The 21,231-nt window shown below is 35.3% G+C and overlaps 1 protein-coding gene across 10 annotated transcripts in view; it reads left to right on the top strand.

Moving 5' to 3' along the window:
- The window catches only part of CCDC171 (coiled-coil domain containing 171), a 358,867-nt gene that overhangs the window by 204,364 nt on the left and 133,272 nt on the right, over positions 1-21,231 (top strand). For all 10 annotated transcript variants that reach the window (XM_067744432.1, XM_067744430.1, XM_067744438.1 and 7 more), the window contains one exon: positions 482-667. In XM_067744432.1, the coding sequence (XP_067600533.1) occupies positions 482-667 (186 nt within the window). The remainder of the gene's footprint in view (positions 1-481; positions 668-21,231) is intronic.

The raw sequence follows: 21,231 nt of genomic DNA on the forward strand, positions 1-21,231 counted from the left end.
AAAAGCATTTGAACTTGTTAAAAGCTTTAATTCCCACATCGTTATCTTTATAAAAAGTGCTCATGTATCAAGATTTAAACCGAGCGTTATGGATTTACTTAGAACATGAATATTTCCTGAGATTTTATTTGACTAAAAATTATAACTTTGGGAGTATAGCTGTTGTGCTTTAAAAATCAGGTGATGTGGGACTTCCCTGGTGGTCCAGTGGCTAAGTCTCCATGCTTCTACTACAGGGGGCATGGGTTCGATCCTTGGTTGGGGAACTGCATGTTGCATGGCACGGCCAAAAAAAAAAAAAAAAATCAGAGTGATGTTTTTTATCTTGACTTAGGAAATTAAGAAAAATGAATTGTACTTTTGTCATCTATCAGTTATTTAGAAATGTTTGTATTCTCTTTATGTTAGCAAATAGAGTTCTGAAGATTAAATGATACAACAATACAGTTAGCTTATAATTAAAATTTTTTTCTTTGTTCAGAAATTGATCACCCATGAGAAGTTTGCAAGTGCATGTGAAGAACTGAATAATGCATTACTACGGGAACAGCAGGCTCAAATGCTATTGAATGAGCAGGCACAGCAACTACAGGAGTTGAATTATAGGCTTGAATTACATTCCAGTGAGGAAGCTGACAAAAACCAAACTCTTGGAGAAGCTGTTAAGGTAGGAAAACATCCCTTGCATAAGGGTTTATTTCTTCCAGGTTTGGGTCTTTGAGGGAATCATGTACATCTCTTGAACAGGGAAGAAATCCCAAGATATGAAATTTTATTCTGTAAGAACTTATAAGGATGGTACTTCCCTGGTGGCGCAGTGGTTAAGAATCAACCTGCCAATGCAGGGGACATACCTAATACAGTAAACAACTCCGAGTTGGTATATAATTTATTATAAAAATAATATATATTTATTCAATACTAATACAAATGCTTAAAATAAAAGTCAAAATTTGTCGAGAGTTTACTGTTTGCCAAGCACTGTGCTAAATACTTTCTAAATACTTATCTCATATAATCCTCACACAAACTCTATGGGATTATTCTCATTTCATAGAAGAGAAAACTGAGATACAGAGAGGCACATAACTTGCACAACCATTAGTAAGTTACAAATCTAGGGAATCAGATTTTATATCTGCCTTCCTAATCACGACATTAACTATATTACTGATGGACAGCATACATAGGCCAAGCTCTGTGCTGCGGTCTCTACGTGAATTGTTTTGTTTCATTCTTAAACTACCGCTATGAAATTGGTACTATTATTGTTCTCACTCCTTTCGATGAAATTGAGAGAGTTCAGTGGACTTGCTCAGGGTCTCCTCGCCTGTAAATGTTGAAACCGGGATTTAGTTTTTTAAAAAATGTATTAAAAATCATTAACCGAAGTTCTTAGGTTAATTAGGTAGATTTAGATTTATTTGTTTCCTTTTCTTTATTATTTTTTTCTTTTTTGCTATTATAAGTAATTCTAAGATAAGCAGCCCTGTAGCTAAATCTTTATACACATATTGCAATTAGTTCCTCAGGATTAATTCCTAGGTAAAGAATTACTAGCTCTATAGCCACATACGTTTTAAAGTGTAAATATTATCAACTGGCCTACAGCAGATTTTTACACTCTCTCCTAAAATGCATGAGAATTTCACTTTTTACCCAAGCTGGCTATTACTATTAAAATTTTTTTTGGCCAATTTGATCAATATATCATTGTTACTTGAATTTTATTTATTTGATTGCTAGTCAGGTTGATCATTTTTATAATTATATTGGTCACTAGACAACATTTTTATGCTTCATGTCCCATTAATAGATAAAGTAATTAGCCATGCTTTGAAAAAGCATTTAACTCATATTAGAGTCTTTTCTTTTTGAAATAGCTTGTAGTTGAGTTTAGGTATAGTATCTATCAGCAGATAAAAAAGCTGTTCATATTAATTTCTTTAAAATGTCAGTAGCTTAAATATTGTTGTCGGGAGTGGAGAATTGTTTAATTACTATCTCTTAGTTAGAAATAGCAGGTAATTGTTTAATTACTATCTCTTAGTTAGAACTAGCAGGTAATGTGAAAACGCTCTCTTGTGGGTGGCAGCGTGGTTCAGTGGAAAAAGCACTGGCCTTGGAACAGGTATTTTCAAATTCAAATCCCAGTACTGTCACTTGGGCAAATAACCTTTCTGAGCCTCAGTTTCCTCTTCTGCAAAATTAGGCATCATAATACTTAAAGCTACAGAATTTTTATGAGAATTAATTAAGATACTGTTTGAAAAGTAAGTATATGCTTGATGAATATTCTTTTGTGCTTTTCAATAATACTTAAATAGTTTTTTTGTGTGTCCTGTGTATAACTTCTTTTAAAAAATAAACTGTATTGCTGCTGCTTCTGTATAAAAATAAAATAAGATCAGGAATAGAATATATGGAAAATACAAAAGAGAAAACAAGTTATTCATAACTTATCTAACAACACCACTGTTTACATTTTGGGGTTTTGGTCTCAGGTCAGTAGTGTCTAAGTAGAAACTAAGATGAAATTTTCTCTGGAAGGAAGCTTGCCTAATTACGTTTCTTCAAGAGCTTCTGCAAGCTAAACTCAACCAAGTAACCGGCCTGTGAATAAAGAGATACATTAATCTTATACTTAGCCACATTGCTAAACTTCTTTGTAAATTCTAATAATACTTTATCTGTACTTTCTAGGGTTTTCTATGTAGACCATCATATTATTTCTTCTATAGTACCAGTTTTGTTTCTCCTTTCCAAATCTTAATCCTTTAATTTACTTTGCCTTCCTTATTGTAATGGCTAGGATACAATGCTGAAGAGAAGTAGAGACAACAGCCATCCTTATCTTGTTCTCAATCTTAACAAGAATTTTTCTAACATTTCTCCATTAAGAAGGAAGTTTGGTATAGGTTGCTATAAATTGCTATAAGTTGATAATCCTTATCGGCTTAAGGGAGTTATCTTCCTAGATTATGCACAATTTAAAAAATCATAAATGGATGTTGGATATTATCAATACATTTTTATGCATCTACTGAGATAATCATATGATTTTTCTCTCTTATTCTGTTAGCAAGTTGAAATATATCAGGAATTGGCAAACTATGGCCCATAGCCTGTGTTTATATGGCTTGTGAGCTGATAATTGTTTTTACGTGTTTAAAGGATCATAAACAATGAAAAATCAAACAAAACCAAAGAAGAATAAGTGACAGACTGCATGTGACATACAAAGGCTAAAATATTTCCTTTCTAAAGTTTGCTGACCCTTGAATTATTACATTATTAAGTATTCTAATGTTAAGCCAGTGTTGCATTCCTGAAATAAATCCAACTTGGTTGTGGTGACATTTTTTTAATACTTTGCTGTGCTCAGTTTTTAAATTTTTCACCTATGGCTTTTAAATCTATGTTCCTAATCGTAATCATCTTGTAATTTATCTCTCTCATACTGTCCTTGTCACTTTTTGGTATCAAGGTTTTGCTATCATGAAAGGACTTCTCACTCCAAACATGTGGAGTAGAAACTGGATAAAATATAACAAATGAATTGTGGGGTATATAGCCAAGCTTAAAACAAAGTGAGAAAAATGCTCATGTACTAGAAATAAAAAGGATATCTAAAAGCAAATGGTGAGAGGAGGTAAAGTCTAAATGGCTCATTGGGCTGTGCAAATCTATTTGGAGGCTGAAGTTGATAATCATAACATTAGGGAAATCTAGGCTTCAAGCCCTATGGACTAGAAAAGAGCTGCCTGTGTGAACTTTAGGGCCTGGAAGGGCTGCCCTACTATGAAAATGTGGCCTAGAAAGCCCCTACCTACCAGCTACAGGGGATTTGATATTTACTCTGGATACGGAGTAGGAAAAAGTCACAAAGAAATTGGAACCCCAGGCTGTGCTACACGTGGATGTAGGTTCTTAGTTTATGCTACTTTTATGTCCAAGGATTTAGCTGAGAAATTATCTTCAAAATGGTCCAATCCTTGTAGAACCAACGTGACCTTTTAGAGGTAAACTTGAAAATATTCAGTGAGCAATGTTTCTGTAGCTCACAGAACACACAAAAGACTTTTATGCAAAATTCAATATTACAAAACATGTAAAGAAATGAGTTGCACATCAATTGAGAACATTTACATCTGAGATGGTAGGAATACTTAAAGTACTGGCAGGTGCTTTAAAAGATACTTGAAGTGTTTTTTAAATGTTCTAATAAAGTATGGGTAGATATAAGACAAGAAGTGAAAATATAATCATTGAAATTAAAAACTCAGTGAACGATTTGAACGTTGGGTAGACATTAGTGAAAAAATACTAGCGAATTGCAAGTTAGCTGAGGAAAAAATATATTAATACATGGCTCAGTGCATTTTGACAAAGGTATACATATGTCTAAGTACCACCAGAGTCAAGATATAGGACATTTTTTTTTATCCCCCAAATTTTCCTTGTACTCCTTTCCACTCAATTCCCTTTTTTTTTTTTTTTTACACTCTCCCTGCTCTATCCTGGCAGCCACTTATTCAGTATCACTTTAGATTAGATTTGCTTTTACTAGGGTTTCACATAAATGGAATCAGACAATATGTACTATTGGTATCTGACTTCTTTCATTTGGGGTAGCATTTTTGAGATTCATCTATGTTGTTTCTTTGTATCGTTGAATAGTATTCCATTACGTGGATATACACCAATTTGTTTATCCATTCACCTGTTGATAGACATTTAGATTGTTTTCATTTAGGGCTATTATGAACAAAGCTGCTAAGAACATTCTTGTACAAATCCCTATGTGGACACATGTTTTGACTACTCTTGGGTAATACCTAGGAGTGGAAGTTCTGGGTTGTATGGTAAGAGTACGTTTAAAATTTTAAGAAATTGCCAAAGTCTTTTTCCAAAAGGGCTGCACGATTTTGCATTTCCAATAGCAGTGGAATATGAGTTCCATCGGCTTCGTATCCTGGCGAGTACTTGGCACTGTCAGTCTTTTTAAGTTTATTTGTTCTAGTGGGTGAGTAGTGGTATCTTTTTTGGTTTTATTTTGCATTTCACTGATGACTAATGATGTTAAGCATCTTTTAGTATACTTATTATTCATTCATATGTCTTCCTTGTGAAATATATGTTCCAGTCATTTGATATTTTAAACTTTGGGTTGTTTGTTTTCTTATTCCGTTGCAAGAATTCTTTCTATTTTCTGTGTACAAGTCTTCTGTCAGGTGTGTATTGAGAATATTATCTTCCATTCTATGATTTGCCTTTTCATTTTCTTAACAGTATCTTTCAAGTAGAAGTTTTAAATTTTGAAGAGTTTTAAATGTTACGGTTCATTTTTATCTTTTACATAAGAAATGTTTGCCTACTCTGATGCAGAAAGATTTTTGCCTGTGTTTTCCTTTAGCAGATTTATTTTTTAAGGTCTGTGATTCATTTTGAGTTAATTTTTATATATGGTTTGATGTAAGGGTTGAATAGATGTTGAGTTGTTCCAGTGCTACTTGTTGAAAAGATGATCCTTTCTCTCTACAGTTACCTTGGCCCCTATATTGAAAATCACTGTGTGTGTTTACTTATTTAGTTTTGGACTTTATTTCTGTTTCAGGCATCTGTATGTCTGTCTTTATGCAAATTCTATATTATTTAATTTACTGTGCCTTCATAGGAAGTCTTATAGTTCATATCGTTGAGGTGCTGTAAGTTTTGCACTTTTTTTTTTCCAAAAATTGTTTTGGCAGTTTAAGTCCATTGAATTTCCATACAAATTTTAGAAGAAGCTTGTCAGTTTTGTGTAAGACATCAAATTTATTGGTATAAAGTTGCTTATAATACTTCATTCTTACCCTTTTTTTCCTTTTTTTTTTCTTTTTGGCCATGCTGCACGGCTTGTGGGATCTTAATTCCCCAACCAGGGATTGAACCTGCACCCTCAGCAGTGAAAGCACACAGTCCTAACCACTGGACCGCCAGTGAATTCCCTCATTATTATCCTTTTAATGTTTGTAGGATCTGTTGTGTTAATCCCTCATTTATTTCTAAACCGGTAATTTGTGATCTTTCTTTCTCTCTTTTTTTTCTCTAGTTAGAGGTTTATCAGTTTTGTTGTTCATTTCAAAGAACACATTTTGGCTTTGTTAACTTACACTACTGTTTGTTTTCTATGATACTTGTTTCTGTTCTTATTTTTATTATTTCCATTCTTATGTATACTTTGGGTTAGGTTATCTCTTCTTTTTCTAGCTATTAAGGGGTAAATTTATTAAGTCAGAGATCAGCAAAGTATCACCCAAGGTCAAATCTAGCCCACCATCTGTATATAAAGTTTTACTGGAATGCTGCCATGCCCATTTATTTACATATTGTCTATAGCTGCTTTTGTCTTACAGTCTTTGAGTTGAAACAGAGACCATATGGCCTGCAATGCCTAAAATATTTACTACCTAGCCCTTTAGAGGTATTGAGTATTTTTCAGAACTTAAAAAAAAAAACCTCTGCTATTGGCTAATGAGGTATTCCTCTTCGTTTTATTTTTTAGGTGTTGCTCTAGTGTTTATAATATGCTTCCTTCACCTAGCACAATCTGTCTTCAAATGATATTATACCACTTTATGTATGACATAAGAATCTTATAGCATTATACTTTTATTTCTCCTCTCCTTTTCTCTTCATTGTTGTTGTCATAGATTTTACTTTTACATATGTTATAAATCTCTCAATTCATATTATTATTTTTGCTTTAAATAGTAGATTAAAATAAATTTATTTATTTATTTATTTTTGGCTGCTTTGGGTCTTTGTTGCTGCACACAGGCTTTCTCTAGTTGTGGCGAGCGGGGGCTACTCTTCGTTGTGGTGTGTGGGCTTCTCATTGTGGTGACTTCCCTTGTTGTGGAGCACAGGCTCTAGGCATGTGAGCTTCAGTAGTTGTGGCACACGGGCTCAGTAGTTGTGGCTCACAGGCTCAGTAGTTGTGGCTCGCGGACTCTAGAGAACGGGCTCAGAAGTTGTGGCGCACGGGCTTAGTTGCTATGCGGCATGTGAGATCTTCCTGGACCAGGGCTCAACTCCATGTCCACTGCATCAGCAGGTGGATTCTTAACCACTGCGCCACCAGGGAAGTCCCTAAATAGTAGATTTTTAAAGAAATTAAAATAAGCAAACAATTGTCTTTCATCAATGCCCACATATTTACCATATTTGAACCATATTTACTTTTTATGACTTATATTTTCATCTAGTATCATTTTCCTTCTGCTTCAAGAACTTCCTTGAACATTTTGTGTAGTACATGTCTTTATTTCTGGGAAGTATTCAGTACTTTACCTTATGGGTAACCACGCTCTGAGAACCACTGGTGTAAAGTTCTTGAGAAGACCTGGGAAAGATAAGAGCCAGAGTACAAGTGGAGGGCTGGCTTTAGATAGAAGGGACACCTCCTTATTATATATGTAGAAAAAGGGATGGTTAGATGAGGGCAGTTATTAGTAAACTTTCTCACTGATGCTTCTTTCTTTGTGAAGGAGGCAAACTCATACGCTTTGAATATGGAGGGAATTTGGAGGAGGAAGGCAGTTGGAGAGTAGAGTAGATTTGAAATAGTCATTGTAGAGGGTAGGGAGACCAAGTCAACCATAGAAATATGACCAATGTGCCAGTAGAAATATAATTGGAGGGCCCCTTTGAGACTGATCATTATGGTTAAACAGTAAATATGAAAGGGTATTTGTTTGATATCAGAGAGCAGGCTACCTGAATCAGTGCTTTTGGAGGCAGAACAAGTTATGGGATAATAAAGTTCAGAGTTTGAGTATGGAATGGGGTTAAGTAGAGGCCATGAAGAGGCCAAGGAAATGGAGAGGTCATATTTTTAGATGTGTTGCCCATATTATCTTTCAGGTTACCCAGATTGATGGAGTAGGTATTGGAGTGAGACAAAAGCTATGAACCTGTTACATGTAGCTGAGAATCAGCATAAGCGTATTTTTAGTGAGTAGTATTTCCAATAGATGTAACTGAGTCTAGCGTCTGGAGCTACACTAACATGGTAGCCACATGTGGCTAATTAAATTAATTAAAATTAAAAATTCAGTTCCTCAGTCACACTATCTACATTTCAAGTGTGCAGTAGCCCCATGTGGCTAGTGACTGCTGTATTCGCAGCACAGATATAGAAAATACCTGTCATAACAGAAAGTTCTATTGGACAGAGCTGGTGTAGAGGACAGGTGCATCTAGGCCTTTAGCAGACCCTTTAGGCATGGAAATCGAAACTTAACTGTAATATTCTTTCCATTAGGCAGAAACCTTTTAGAGCCAAAGGGCTTAGGAGAGACAAGCTCTTCCTATTGCTGATCTTGAATGAATAGAACTAGTTTAATAAATAGTTATAAAGTTCTCTAAGAACTCTTAAGTCAGTGAAGGGGACGTACTTTGAAGGCAGGAACTATAATTAGTTAGATATAGCACATCTCTCTATTGTTGGGACTATAGACAAATGAATATGGAAACGTCGTATGGAAAAAAGTAGAACAAGTTAAAGATTTGTTTATTTTTATTTTTTCCCCATTCCCCTAATCTGTTCCTGAGATATTTTATATTGTTGACCTGGTCGATAGTACCTTTAGTGCTACTATACTTCTGAGGCAGTTTTGTTAGGCAACATTTCTTTATTTAATATGGGTAGTTTGTAAAACAACAAAAGCTATGCATCTAATGTATTTTTTTTCTTGACTTAAAGTAAGCTTGTGTTTAAATTTAGTAACTACTTAAACTAAGCATTTTATCTGGGATCCTGCCTTTCATATTTTTATGTTTAATAGAACTCAGCTTCTATTTAATGGTAGACACTCTATATTAATGGAGTAGGTGAAAAACTGAAATAAAGTGTTACTTTAATGAGAGAGTGAACCTGTGGATAAAATACTTGCAGGAGCTAATACAGAAATGTGTACCTTAAAATGGGTTGCTGCTGTGACAATACCTAAAAGTATGAGGCACTGGCATAGAGATGAGGTGGTTTGTGAGGAAATTGATATCAGAGGTGTAAAGGTAGAAATTCATATTAAGCTGTGGCAACATTTGATAAAACTGTACTTGTGATAATTTAGGAAGAAAACTTCCCCTATAGTTGTAGGGGAAGTGGTTCGAAAGAAGTAATGGTATGTGTTGGCTTTGACATTCTGCTTTGAACAAGCTATTACAAAAGAAAGGAACTCAGGAAAGAATTAGTTGTCTTATGAGCATAAATAAAAGGGAAGAGAGAGTGAGTCTAGAAATCTGGGGCCTAGAAGGAGCTGATTATGACTAAGTCCCATGGCAAAGAACAAATTAGGGGTATGGCTTTCTTATTCTAACCTGCTATCTTAGATGGCCTCAAGATAACAACCATTAAGTTCAAGTATACACACTATACCTGTGTGCACAAATGGCTATGTGGAAACAGGAAAACCAGTAGTGAGGATAATCTCCAAGAAAGAATCTTGTATTTATTGGCACATGGCACTGACTGGAATCAAACAAATTAAAAGCCTACCAACTTTTGTGTTGTCAAGAAATCACAAATCTGGACTAAAATAACCTTATACTGTTTAAGTCTTAAACAGTAAGCCTTAAACGGTCTATTCATTTATCATTTTAATTGATGCTCAGAATTCCATACTGTAAATAATTCATCATTTATTTACTTATTTTTCTACTGATGGGCATTAGATTTGTCATTTTTTAAGGTATTATAGGTTTGAGTAAGGAGACTGAATTCCTGACAGGGCCAAGGTAGATCTAGTTCTGGTGCATACCCGAAACTCAATAACTTTTTATTGAATTTAGTCAAATAATAGAGTTACTGTTTGCACTTGCGTATACAGTGGAATAATTGGTCAGGATAATTAAATTTTAGAGGAGGGACATGTGATTTGCAGTTTCAATGAATGGAAGGCCTTGGGAATGCCATGGTATTGACATTTGTGGTATTCCTTTTGGCACTTGAGGTATTCCTTAGGAAAGGGATAATTTTCCTAGTGTTAACCAATTCTATTAGTAACAGAAATATTGCAAAACAAAACATCTGAAATAGCCCATTTATCTCCCCAAATAATTTTTTTTTTTGTGGTACACGAGCCTCTCACTGTTGTGGCCTCTCCCGTTGCGGAGCACAGTCTCCGGACGTGCAGGCTCAGCGGTCATGGCTCACGGGCACAGCCGCTCCGCGGCACGTGGGATCTTCCTGGACTGGGACACGAACCTGTGTCCCCTGCATCGACAGGCGGACTCTCAACCACTGCGCCACCAGGGAAACCCCTCCCCAAATAATTTTGATACATGTAGCTGGTACCAACTTGGGACTAGACTCATCTTCTGAAAATCCATTCCATGGCCCCATAGTGAATTGGTTTCTCCTAGTTGGCCTACAAATTGTAATTTGATGATGCATTTCTTTGACTGAGTGTATAGTTGATGTTTGCATAATATGTTAAAAGCAAAATAGACCATAGGCTCATAGATAATATGCTGATGGGGTAATTAGACTCCTATAAATAAAAATTTAGGAAATGATAGTAATTTATGAACTGATAGCAAGCAAGGGGAAGGATACAGAAACAGAATGACATAATTATTTTTCTGAGATGACATTGCTTATATGAAAAGAGATTTTTAAATTTTGCTCTCTCTCTAGTAAGTTTGACATTGAAAATGACTTCCCTGATGGCGCAGTGGTTGAGAATCTGCCTGCCAATGCAGGGGATACGGGTTCGAGCCCTGGTCTGGGAAGATCCCACATGCCGCAGAGCAACTGGGCCCGTGAGCCACAACTACTGAGCCTGCGCGTCTGGAGCCTGTGCTCCGCAACAAGAGAGGCCGCGATAGTGAGAGGCCCGCGCACCGCGATGAACAGTGGCCCCCGCTCGCTGCAACTAGAGAAAGCCCTCGCACAGAAACAAAAATCCAACACGGCTAAAAATAAATAAATAAATAAATAAATAAATAAATTTAAAAAAATGACTGATTCACTTAGGATTAGAACAAAGCTATAGCTATCGTTGTTCCTTAATTTTTCTTGGGAAAAGTTAGCTATTAAATTCTTATAACTTTCAATTACATTGGAAACACACTAGATGTGTTTATTATTTATAGAAAAATTTAACATATTTTTATATTTATAGGATTATTTAATAAAGCAAATAATCTTCCTGTAGCATTTAAAAAATCACCTCCTGATTTATATTTCTTAAAAAATAAGTTCTGATAATCTAATTAATTGATACATATATTTGAGCCTTTATTGTGGAAAGCACAATACTTAGCTTTGTGGAGAATATGTTGAATTTAATTGAAAAAAATTTCCTACATCCTAATGATTGGTGATAGAATTGAAATGACAATGGATGAGAACCTCTGAAACTCTTTTACAAAATCTTAAGCTCTCTGGAACTGTCACAATCTTGTAATTTTGTCCATGCAAAATGCTAGACATTGGTTGAGAGAGAATGACTTACGGGAGAAAAATAAAGATTTATTCACAGCAAGTCTCCCAAATACTAGTTCCTTTGTCTAACTCTGACCCAAGTCCTTGATCATAAGTTCTTGTTGATCGTCATTTTCTGTCCTCTGCTAACTTCTGCTATCCTGTTTTTCCTCTCCCAGAGCTGTATCCGCCTCACAGGGTCTTAGGGCTTGTGCCTCTTCCTCGCTCCATGTCATCCCTCACCTTCTTGCAGCCGCTTTGGCTTTTTCTTGCTCATGTCTCTATTTTAATAGAAAATGAACGCTGTACTTTATTATTTTCCATTCTCAAAACTTAATTATGCTTACACTATGGATAAGAAAGAAGAAAAAGAGGTATGTTTTTCAGATTTCACATGGAATAATTTGCAGAGATATTTTGGAGTTGGAGTAATTGTGGCAAAGTCCACATTTTGTGAATATTTACCTTCTTTTTATTTGAGTATCCTAACCTTTGTATTATTATTGTTTTTTTATTTTTAATGCATGTATAACCAGTTTATTGAGAAGCCTTAATTTTTCAGGGGTATGAGTGTGCAGCAGTTTTTAAAAAATTAATTAACTTATTTATTTATTTTTGGCTGCGTTGGGTCTTCGTTGCTGCACATGGGCTTTCTCTAGTTGCGGTGAGTGGTGGCTACTCTTCATTGCAGTGCGCAGGCTTCTCATTGCAGTGGCCTCTCTTGTTGTGGAGCACGGGCTCTAGGAGTGTGGGCTCAGTAGTTGTGGCTCGCGGGCTTAGTTGCTCCGCGGCATGTGGGATTTTCCCGGACCAGGGCTCGAACCCATGTGCCCTGCATTGGCAGGAGAATTCTTAACCACTGCACCACCAGGGAGGTCCTATATTATTAATAACATTATTTGCCATACTGTGAGGTTATAGAATGTGAATGTTGCAATGAAGTCATATTTTGAATAAATAACCATATTTTCTCTAGTAATCTTTTAAACAAAAGAGCCCTCAAGTTCATTTACTTTTAAAAATTTAAACATTATTTAGTTGATGAATCCTGATTATAATAATAATTAACATCTATCATATTACCCATTTTCATAAAGTAGGATTATTAGCATCATTACTTAATTTAAAAGTCTTATTTTTTACTTTAATCCCATATTTTTTTTATCGTCCTAATGACTTACACCATTGAGACCTATAGGGTAGTCAATTATATTTCAAGGTCAGAGAACAAAGAACTAAGAAAACAACAGCTCTCAGATAATTTTTTAAAAAATAATAATTTAACAGAGAAGATTCAAGCTAGAAGCTAGAAGATTTACAAAAAAAGGTTTTTCCATTTTTGTAAGACTGAACACAACAGAAAAATATGTAAAAAATACATCTTTTAAATTTATTATGACATTTTCCTTTTTTCAAAGTACAAGTACTCATATTTAATTTTAATGTACTTTTTTCCATGTTTAAATTTGTCCTCAGTGAATTATAATTTGAGATTAGGGTTATGTTTCTTAATCGAGTGCTAACTTTTGCTTAGATTATATTTTAAATATTACTTAAAATATTTTGAATCATGCAGTTCAACTTTGTATAAAATTTTTTTATAAACGTTATCTTAGTTTACTTTTTCTGATTAAACATGTTCTCAGAAAGAAAAACTTGAAAAACACAGAAGAAACAGAGATAATTTGTATGTAATCCTGTCATCAACCATATATAACCATTAAGAATATTTTGGCAAATAAAACTGGAAGTGTGCTGTACATACAGTTTTATATTTTGTTTTTGGGGGCAGAGTGACAGTGTTTACACTTACATCATACAAGCAGGTATTGGAATATAGATTGTAGTCAGGCAAAAGTGGAAACAGAGAGACCAGTTAGAGACTAACAGTATAATCTAGACCAGAGATGATGGTGGTTTAGAATGGGTTGGTAGGAGTAAAGAGTGGTGAGATTCTGGATTTATTTGCGTTTTGAAAATAAAACTTACAGAATTTCTAATGATTTAGATGTGAAGTATGAAAGAGGTGAATCAAGGACGAACTTCAGCAACTGGGTGAATGGGATTGACATTTAAGATGATTTTAAAATGTTATTTTTAAAAATAAAATGGCTTTTTTTTTTTTTTGGCCGTGCCATGCGGCATGTGGGATCTTAGTTCTCTACTAGGGATCAAACCCCTGCAGTGAGAGCACGGAGACCTAACCACTGGACCACCAGGGAATTTCCTAAAACATTATTTTAATGAGCCATATAATATTCCATCACATGAATGTGCTGAAATGTATTTAACGATTTTCCTGTTGTTGGATATTCAGATTGTGTCCGTTTTTCACTATTAAAAATTAAGATGAACATCTTACACTTAAGTGTTTGATCATAGAGCTGATTATATTCTCAAGGTAGAGCTCAAGAAGTAGATTTATTGGGTCAAAAGATATAGATACTTTAAAGTGGTGTGTATGTCTTTAAAAATATTTATTTATTTATTTATTTATTTATTTATTTGGCTGCATTGGGTCTTCGTTGCAGCACATGGGCTTCTCTCTAGTTGTGGCATGTGGGTTTGACCTTTTCTACTTGTGGTATGGGCTCCAGAGCGCGTAGGCTCTGTAGTTTGCAGCACGTGGGCTCTCTAGTTGAGGCGCATGAGCTCAGTAGTTGTGACACGCGGGTTTAGTTGCGCAGCGGCATGTGGGATCTTAATTCCCTGACCAGGGATCGAGCATGTGTCCCCTGCATTGGAAGGCATACTCTACCACTGACCCACCAGGGAAGTCCCAGACTTCCTGGGAAGGTGTGTATGTCTTTAAAGCTGTGAATATTTTTTCAGAACCTGTGTTTACTTCAGGTGTATACATGTGCAGGGGGAGTATAAGAGCACCTGCTTGACTCCATTCTCATCAGCTTTAGGTATCATTACGTATTGTCCAGAAAACACCAGTAACAACAAATCAAAACTAGGAAGCTTTGCCGGTTTGGCAGATAAGGAAAGGAATACTGTTTTATTTTGCACCGAGCGTAAAAAGGAACAACGAATTCCCCCCACACAGATGTTTTTTATTCACATAATTTTATGTAAAGTTAGTTTGCTATTTGTAGTGCAGTTTTAGAAAAGAGGAAGAACTAACATTTCTGAGCATATACTTCAGTTAGACACACTGTAAGGCACTTCATATTATTTTAACAGTTATAACATGTTAGAAATAAGTATTATTGTTTATTTTTATATATGAAGAAACAAAAATATCTGCAGAGGACTTGGGAATATATATGATGAAGTTGCTTTATGTAAAGGAAAATACATTTGTTAATATTGCTTAAAAGGCTTCTCTTTGGGACCTTAATAGGTTTAAAGACTGTTGCTGTTGAAAGATTGTAATATTAATTTGTCACAGCAGGAAATTTTCATATATTTAAGAAAAATAAAATGCTTCACACCTATTTAAAGGGAAAGTTGATAAGTGCTATGTTTTCTTTGTGTATTATAAGAATATTTCCATGACAGAGTAAAAAAGTATTTGCCTTTTCACAAATTCATTCTTAGGTTAGTTTTAGGACAGATATTATTACTTCTACACTTGAAAATATGCATATTCCTATCACCTGTCGTATGTTGCCCACTTAAGGAAAACTCAATAGTGATGAATCTGATTTACCCTTATCAAGCCTTTTAATAATATTCTGAATTAAGCTACATGGTAGAGAAAATTTTTTCTTGAGCTTTACAAGAAGAAATTGTACAGTTTATTTTCAAAATTCCCATTTTAGTAGATAAAAAGTAACATATTGGCTTTTCCATTTTCAATAATATCCATATATATTATACTTATATACATGCATATATACATGTATATATACATATACTCAGTTATATGTATATACATACACATACTATACAATTATATACTTTATAAAAATAAATTACATATATTTTATGTATGTGTAAATTACATTATATATACTAATTATATAGTCATATATTTCATTATATATAAATTATATGTTTTATACAGATATAAAATACAATTTATAACAGTATAATTTTATATATAATTATATATTTCTACTTATATATTGTCTATGTAAATATATAAGCTATACATGTATGTATATCTGAATATATTTAGGAATGCATATTGTTAGAAACCTATTCTATGACATGTTTTGGGTGTGGTCTTTGTCGTTTGCATGTTAAGTCTTTTGTTGGCTCTTTGCCCTTTGGTCGCTTCCAACAGTTGATGGTATGCTGCCCCCGGGTGGTGGCAAGTGCTTTGCTTCACTTACGGTCTGAATTTACAAAGCCTGTGCTTCAGTAAGATCCAGATTTCACAGATTTTCTTTCTTTGCAATTAAGAAAAATTTTTTATAAAAATTGCTGAACGGAGAAAGTTCATGAAGGGAGCTGGCTGATTTCTATTGTATAAACTCTTTTAAGGAACGAATATCTGTGTACAATTAGATATCTTTCTTACTAATTCTTTACTATTTATCCCTAGACTCATCATCGCACCTTGACTGGAATGGTGAATTCTAATTTACTCTGACAGCTTCTAGTGGCCAAATCATTGTCTGAGTCCTATCATACCTCACAGTACTATTATGAGATAGTCATTACATACATGGCTTTGAGACTTTAGGCCAGTCTGCTGTTAAAATGTTTCCTTTCCTCCTGGGTTCTCAGACTTGGATGGTGGTAATCCATTTACTATACTTCGAGAAAAGTTGGAGGAATTTGCTTTTTCTCTTTTTTTGTCTTACTCTCTCAAGTTTCTCCTCTCATGGCATGGAAGCAGGAAACAGTATCACCCCAGCTTTTCTTCTTCCATCTATGACTGAATCTCAGATGAGAATACTTTTCTAGTTCACAGTGTTAGAAATAAAACCTATTGATCTGCCTCAGGTTTGTGGAATTCATATTGCAACAGGCTTCCGCCTTAAAAACATCAATCCCATAATTGGTAACTGGAAGTACAGACAAGGAGTAGATGAAACCAGGCAATGGGGGCATCAGTCATCCTAGCATTAGCTCAGAGAATGTTTCTTTGATGTAGGCAAAGTGGGAATGTGGTTCTCACACCTGTGGATTCTCATGAGGATTTTGAGTCATGCTAAAAATATAACTCCTATGGATTAGATGCTTAATACACATTTTCTGTAATCCTTGCAATTACCTGGAAAGTTAACATAAAATAGCATAATAAATTATGGATATATAATGAATTAAGGATCTGAGTTATTAATAAATTTTCCCAGAGTCACATATTTGTAGATTTTGGAGTCAGAATTTGAACTCAGGATCTGCCTAACTTCATAGCCTATTCTATTTCCAGTACAGCATTTTCTTTCAGAGTTTGGGGAATTTTATTTTCTCTCTATGAGAGAGTTTTTTAAAAAGAAAATTGGTTAAAGTAGCAAGAAATGGAAATTGGAATAATTCTAGAAGTGTCTTAATCTACAGCTATTTAGCTTTCAAATGCTTTTCTTCAACTGAGTGTTTATAATTTAGACTATTTGAAGTTCAGTTCAGTACCAGTGGTAGGAGAGTACCAAAATGAGGTAGATGGTAAGCCTCGGAGGATTAACATTTCTACCTTGTGCAATAATACTCAATAGACGCTTCAGAATTCATTCTCATTTCCTCCTGTTTTTTTTCCTCTTTTCTCTTTCTGGAACACTTATTAGTCTGTCAGAAGTCAAAAATCGTGGCTTGATCTCTGTGGTTCTTATAATTTCTCTTCTATTTTCTGTCTTTGCATTTTAGATTCTGGTAAAGTCTATAAATTTCTCTTAATTTTTCTATTTAAATATTTTATATTGGTATCATTTTTAATTTCTAAGAATTGATTTTAATTCTCTGGTTCTCTTTTCGTAACATCCTTTTAAAAAGATAGTTTCTGAAAAAAAAAAGATAGTTTCTGTATCTTCTTAAATTGTGGTTTTTTATTGTGAGTTTTAATAGACAATAAACAATTATTTAAGTTCTCATTCTCCTGAGGTCTATATATATATTTTTTCTGTTTGTTTCTGTTGCTCCCTTTCTTTCATGTTGAAGGTATGGAAGATTGCATTTTGCCAAATGGTCACAGCAGTATTTCTGGTCCCACAGATGCTTCCAGAACCTTGCTGCTCTCATATCAAGAAGTGAGGTCTATTTCCCTCTCTCTAAAATTGGATAGGCCTTTTGGCTGCCGCTATAAGTAGAACAAGGACAAAGTGACACTGCAGGACTTGTAGGACCAGGTCATAGGAGGCAGCATGGCTTTGGCCCGTTCATTCTCTTGCTCTCACTCTCGTCTTCCTCTGGAGTCTCTCTCAGTGTTCTGTGTTGGAATCTGGCCATCATTCTCTGAGGAGACCCAGGTCACGTGGTGAGCTACATAGGGCTGTTTTCAGCTAATGGCCCCAGCCAAGGTCTCTTGCAGCCAGGCAGCATCAACTGCCAGACATGTGCGAATGAGCCTTCAGATGATTTCACACTCCAGCCTTCTGCTGAGACCCCATTTATCAGGGAGCGGAGACGAGCAGTCCCTGCTGTGCCCTATTGTATTTCCTGTTCCCGGAATGCATGAGCCTAATAAATAGTTGTTTTACACCACTGCATTATGGAGTAATTTGTTATGTAGCCCTAGTAACTGGAACCTGGGCTTTCCTCAAATTTATGGTAAAGATTTGTTTTGTCATTCACACTTACAAATGAAGAAAAAGAAAAGCTAATCAGGTGCTCTTTGTACAGAGACAAGTCTTGGTGGCTGGTTGGCTTTCCTTTAGAAGGGGCTGTGACAGTATGGAGGTTCCTTAAAAAAACTACAAATAGAACTACCATACGACCCAGCAATCCCACTACTGGACATATACCCTGAGAAAACCATAATTCAAAAAGAGTCATGTACCAAAATGTTCATTGCAGCTCTATTTACAATAGCCAGGACATGGAAGCAACCTAAGTGTCCATCAGCAGATGAATGGATAAAGAAGATGTGGCACATATACACAATGGAATATTACTCAGCCATAAAAAGAAATGAAATTGAGTTATTTGTAGTGAGCTGGATGGACCTAGAGTCTGTCATACAGAGTGAAGTAAGTCAGAAAGAGAAAAACAAATACCGTATGTTAACACATATATATGGAATCTAAGGAAAAAAAAAAAAGGTCATGAAGTACCTAGGGGTAAGACGGGAATAAAGACACAGACCTACTAGAGCATGAACTTGAGGATATGGGGAGGGGGAAGGGTAAGCTGGGACAAAGTGAGAGAGTGGCATGGACATATATACACTACCAAATGTAAAATAGATAGCTAGTGGGAAGCAGCCGCATCGCACAGGGAGATCAGCTCAGTGCTTTGTGACCACCTAGAGGGGTGGGATAGGGAGGGTGGGAGGGAGGGAGATGCAAGAGGGAAGAGATATGGGAACATATGTATGTGTATAACTGATTCACTTTGTTATAAAGCAGAAACTAACACACCATTGTAAAGCAATTATACTCCAATAAAGATGTTAAAAAAAAAAAAGAAAAGAAGGGGCTGTGAGCTGGCTGTTAGGCTGGGTGACCCCCAAATGTCAGTACTGGTCTTTGTTCTGTGGCACTGTCACCTATACCCAGCTGCCTGTTTCTCTCTTAGAGAACTCATCCAATTTTTGTGTGGTTTTAGTTCGTTTTATGGAATACATTTCTTTTTTTTCCTTGCAGGTAGATGTCTGTTTACAGTCGGTTTTGCCTGGTTGGGGGAGGGGCATGTGGGTGGGGTTGGTCATTCTGAGTGTAGTCTTTCAAATAATTTCTGTCCTCTGGCCCTGGACTTATGCCTGCCTTGTATTGTTCCTTATGTTTTCACGTCTTGAGCTCTTCTAGGCTGTAGAGCACCACCATGCCTCTTTTCTGTACATGTCTTCCACATGGACTCTAGGCTGAAGGCTGAAGGCTGAAGCTTCTTCTGCTGCACTTCATTTGTCAGCTGTTTTTGCTTTTCATATATATTTTCTGAAAATTTTCTTCTGTTGATACCCCTTCCCTCTTTATTTTTGTTTGTTGATACTTCTTCCTAAAATGGAGTTTTCGTAGGGAGGAGAAATATCGTTTTGAACTGGACTTTAAGCCTTCTTAAATCACTTGCCTGACTATATATTTCTATAGAAATCTTGCATTTCATCCAACTTAGAAAATGTGTTCATATATACCTAGGAGTATGCCATATCTTTCCTTATAATCATTAGAAGTTAACACGTGTCTGATATCATCACCTCTTTCTTGTTCCTAAGTTTGGGTATATGTTTTTAATCTGTTTAAGCTAGGTGGATGAGAGTGTCCTAAGTTTTGTTTCTTGTACATTGAATAGGCCACTTGGGTTAAAAAATCTTATGATACTTGAACCTCTAGTTTGTTGTAGCCGAATAAGCTTTTCTGCTTCTAAGCTATGCCTAACCAATTAAAGTTAGAATTCTCCATACATGATGTGCTTTCCTCTGGGCCAGAATGAGGGAAAAGTATTAACTTTGTTATTTCTTATTACCCATTTAAAAAAATCTGAGATGAGGACCTTTCTTTCTTAGAAGTCTTTAATAGTAGAACTTCATAACAGAGTGAATATAGGGGCTATAGAATTGAGAGGAATAAAAGATGAATTAATATTTTCTTTGTAAGATTAATAGTATTTCTAACATAAAGAGATAGGGTGAGGGATCAGTTTGGGGAATGCAAGAAAGATTATGATTTCAAGTTTTGGTTTTATTTAACTTGAGATGATCGTAAATTTAAGTGAGGAAATATATAATTGGCGGTTGTAGTAAAGTGTTGTTAAAGATGTAAGGAGTAGATTAAATATCTTGAAGATTTGAAAGAAAGAGCAGACAAATGTAGGAAAGGTCTAAATTTAGAAGACAATAAGAAGAGGTATAGAAAAACAGGACCTAGAAAAGTAATATGTGAAGAATTTCATCGAAAGCATTTCCAATGGTGTCAAATGCCCAGAAATATTATGTAGTAAGTTTGAATCAATTTTGAAAATTTTGTTTAAAATATTTCTGCGTAGGCTTAGGTTTATATATAGAAACTCTTTAAGAGAAGATACTTTTCAAAGGAAAAATTTATTCAATGAATAGCTGTTCCTGTCCCCAGGAACATCTCAGTTTACTGGGAGAGAAAAGGTAAGTGTACATGTAAGTGTAATACAGAATAAAGAGGGCCAGCATAGAGATAGAGGGTACTACAGAAGTACTACAGAAGCCCGAATGATACTATTTGTAAAAGCCGTAGGTTGTCAGAGGGTAGTTGAGGTTTTCATTAAAACCATTTTTCTCTGTAAAATTATTTCACTCTTTTCTAAAAACAGGTCAGAAAATTAGCTTCTGTTTATTTGAAAAAACAATCACCAGGGTTTGTGTATCCTTAGTTCATAACTGAGCTCTCTCCTTCTTGATTGGCATATAGAAGAGGCTGGGAACTGGACACTGACACATTGAGTACTGCCTCGGCTAGAACAATGGTGGAACCAGAGGCCAGATTTCACATGGCAAAGAATAGAAGACTTTAGTTTGTTTATTGAGTGATAACTGCTAGACACTTTGAATATATTATCACGTTCAATCCTTACAGCAACCCATGATACAGGCAGCATAATTTCCTCCTTTACAGATTAGCGAACTAAAACTCAGAAATGTTAGTAATTTGGCCAAAGTTCCTCAAAAAGTAAATATTAAAGTAGGAATTTGTATTTAGATTTGTTGGCTTTAAAATTCCTACTGTTACTACATC

The sequence above is a fragment of the Pseudorca crassidens genome, chromosome 7, assembly GCF_039906515.1.
Source record: "Pseudorca crassidens isolate mPseCra1 chromosome 7, mPseCra1.hap1, whole genome shotgun sequence".
NCBI classification, from domain to species: Eukaryota; Metazoa; Chordata; class Mammalia; order Artiodactyla; family Delphinidae; genus Pseudorca; species Pseudorca crassidens.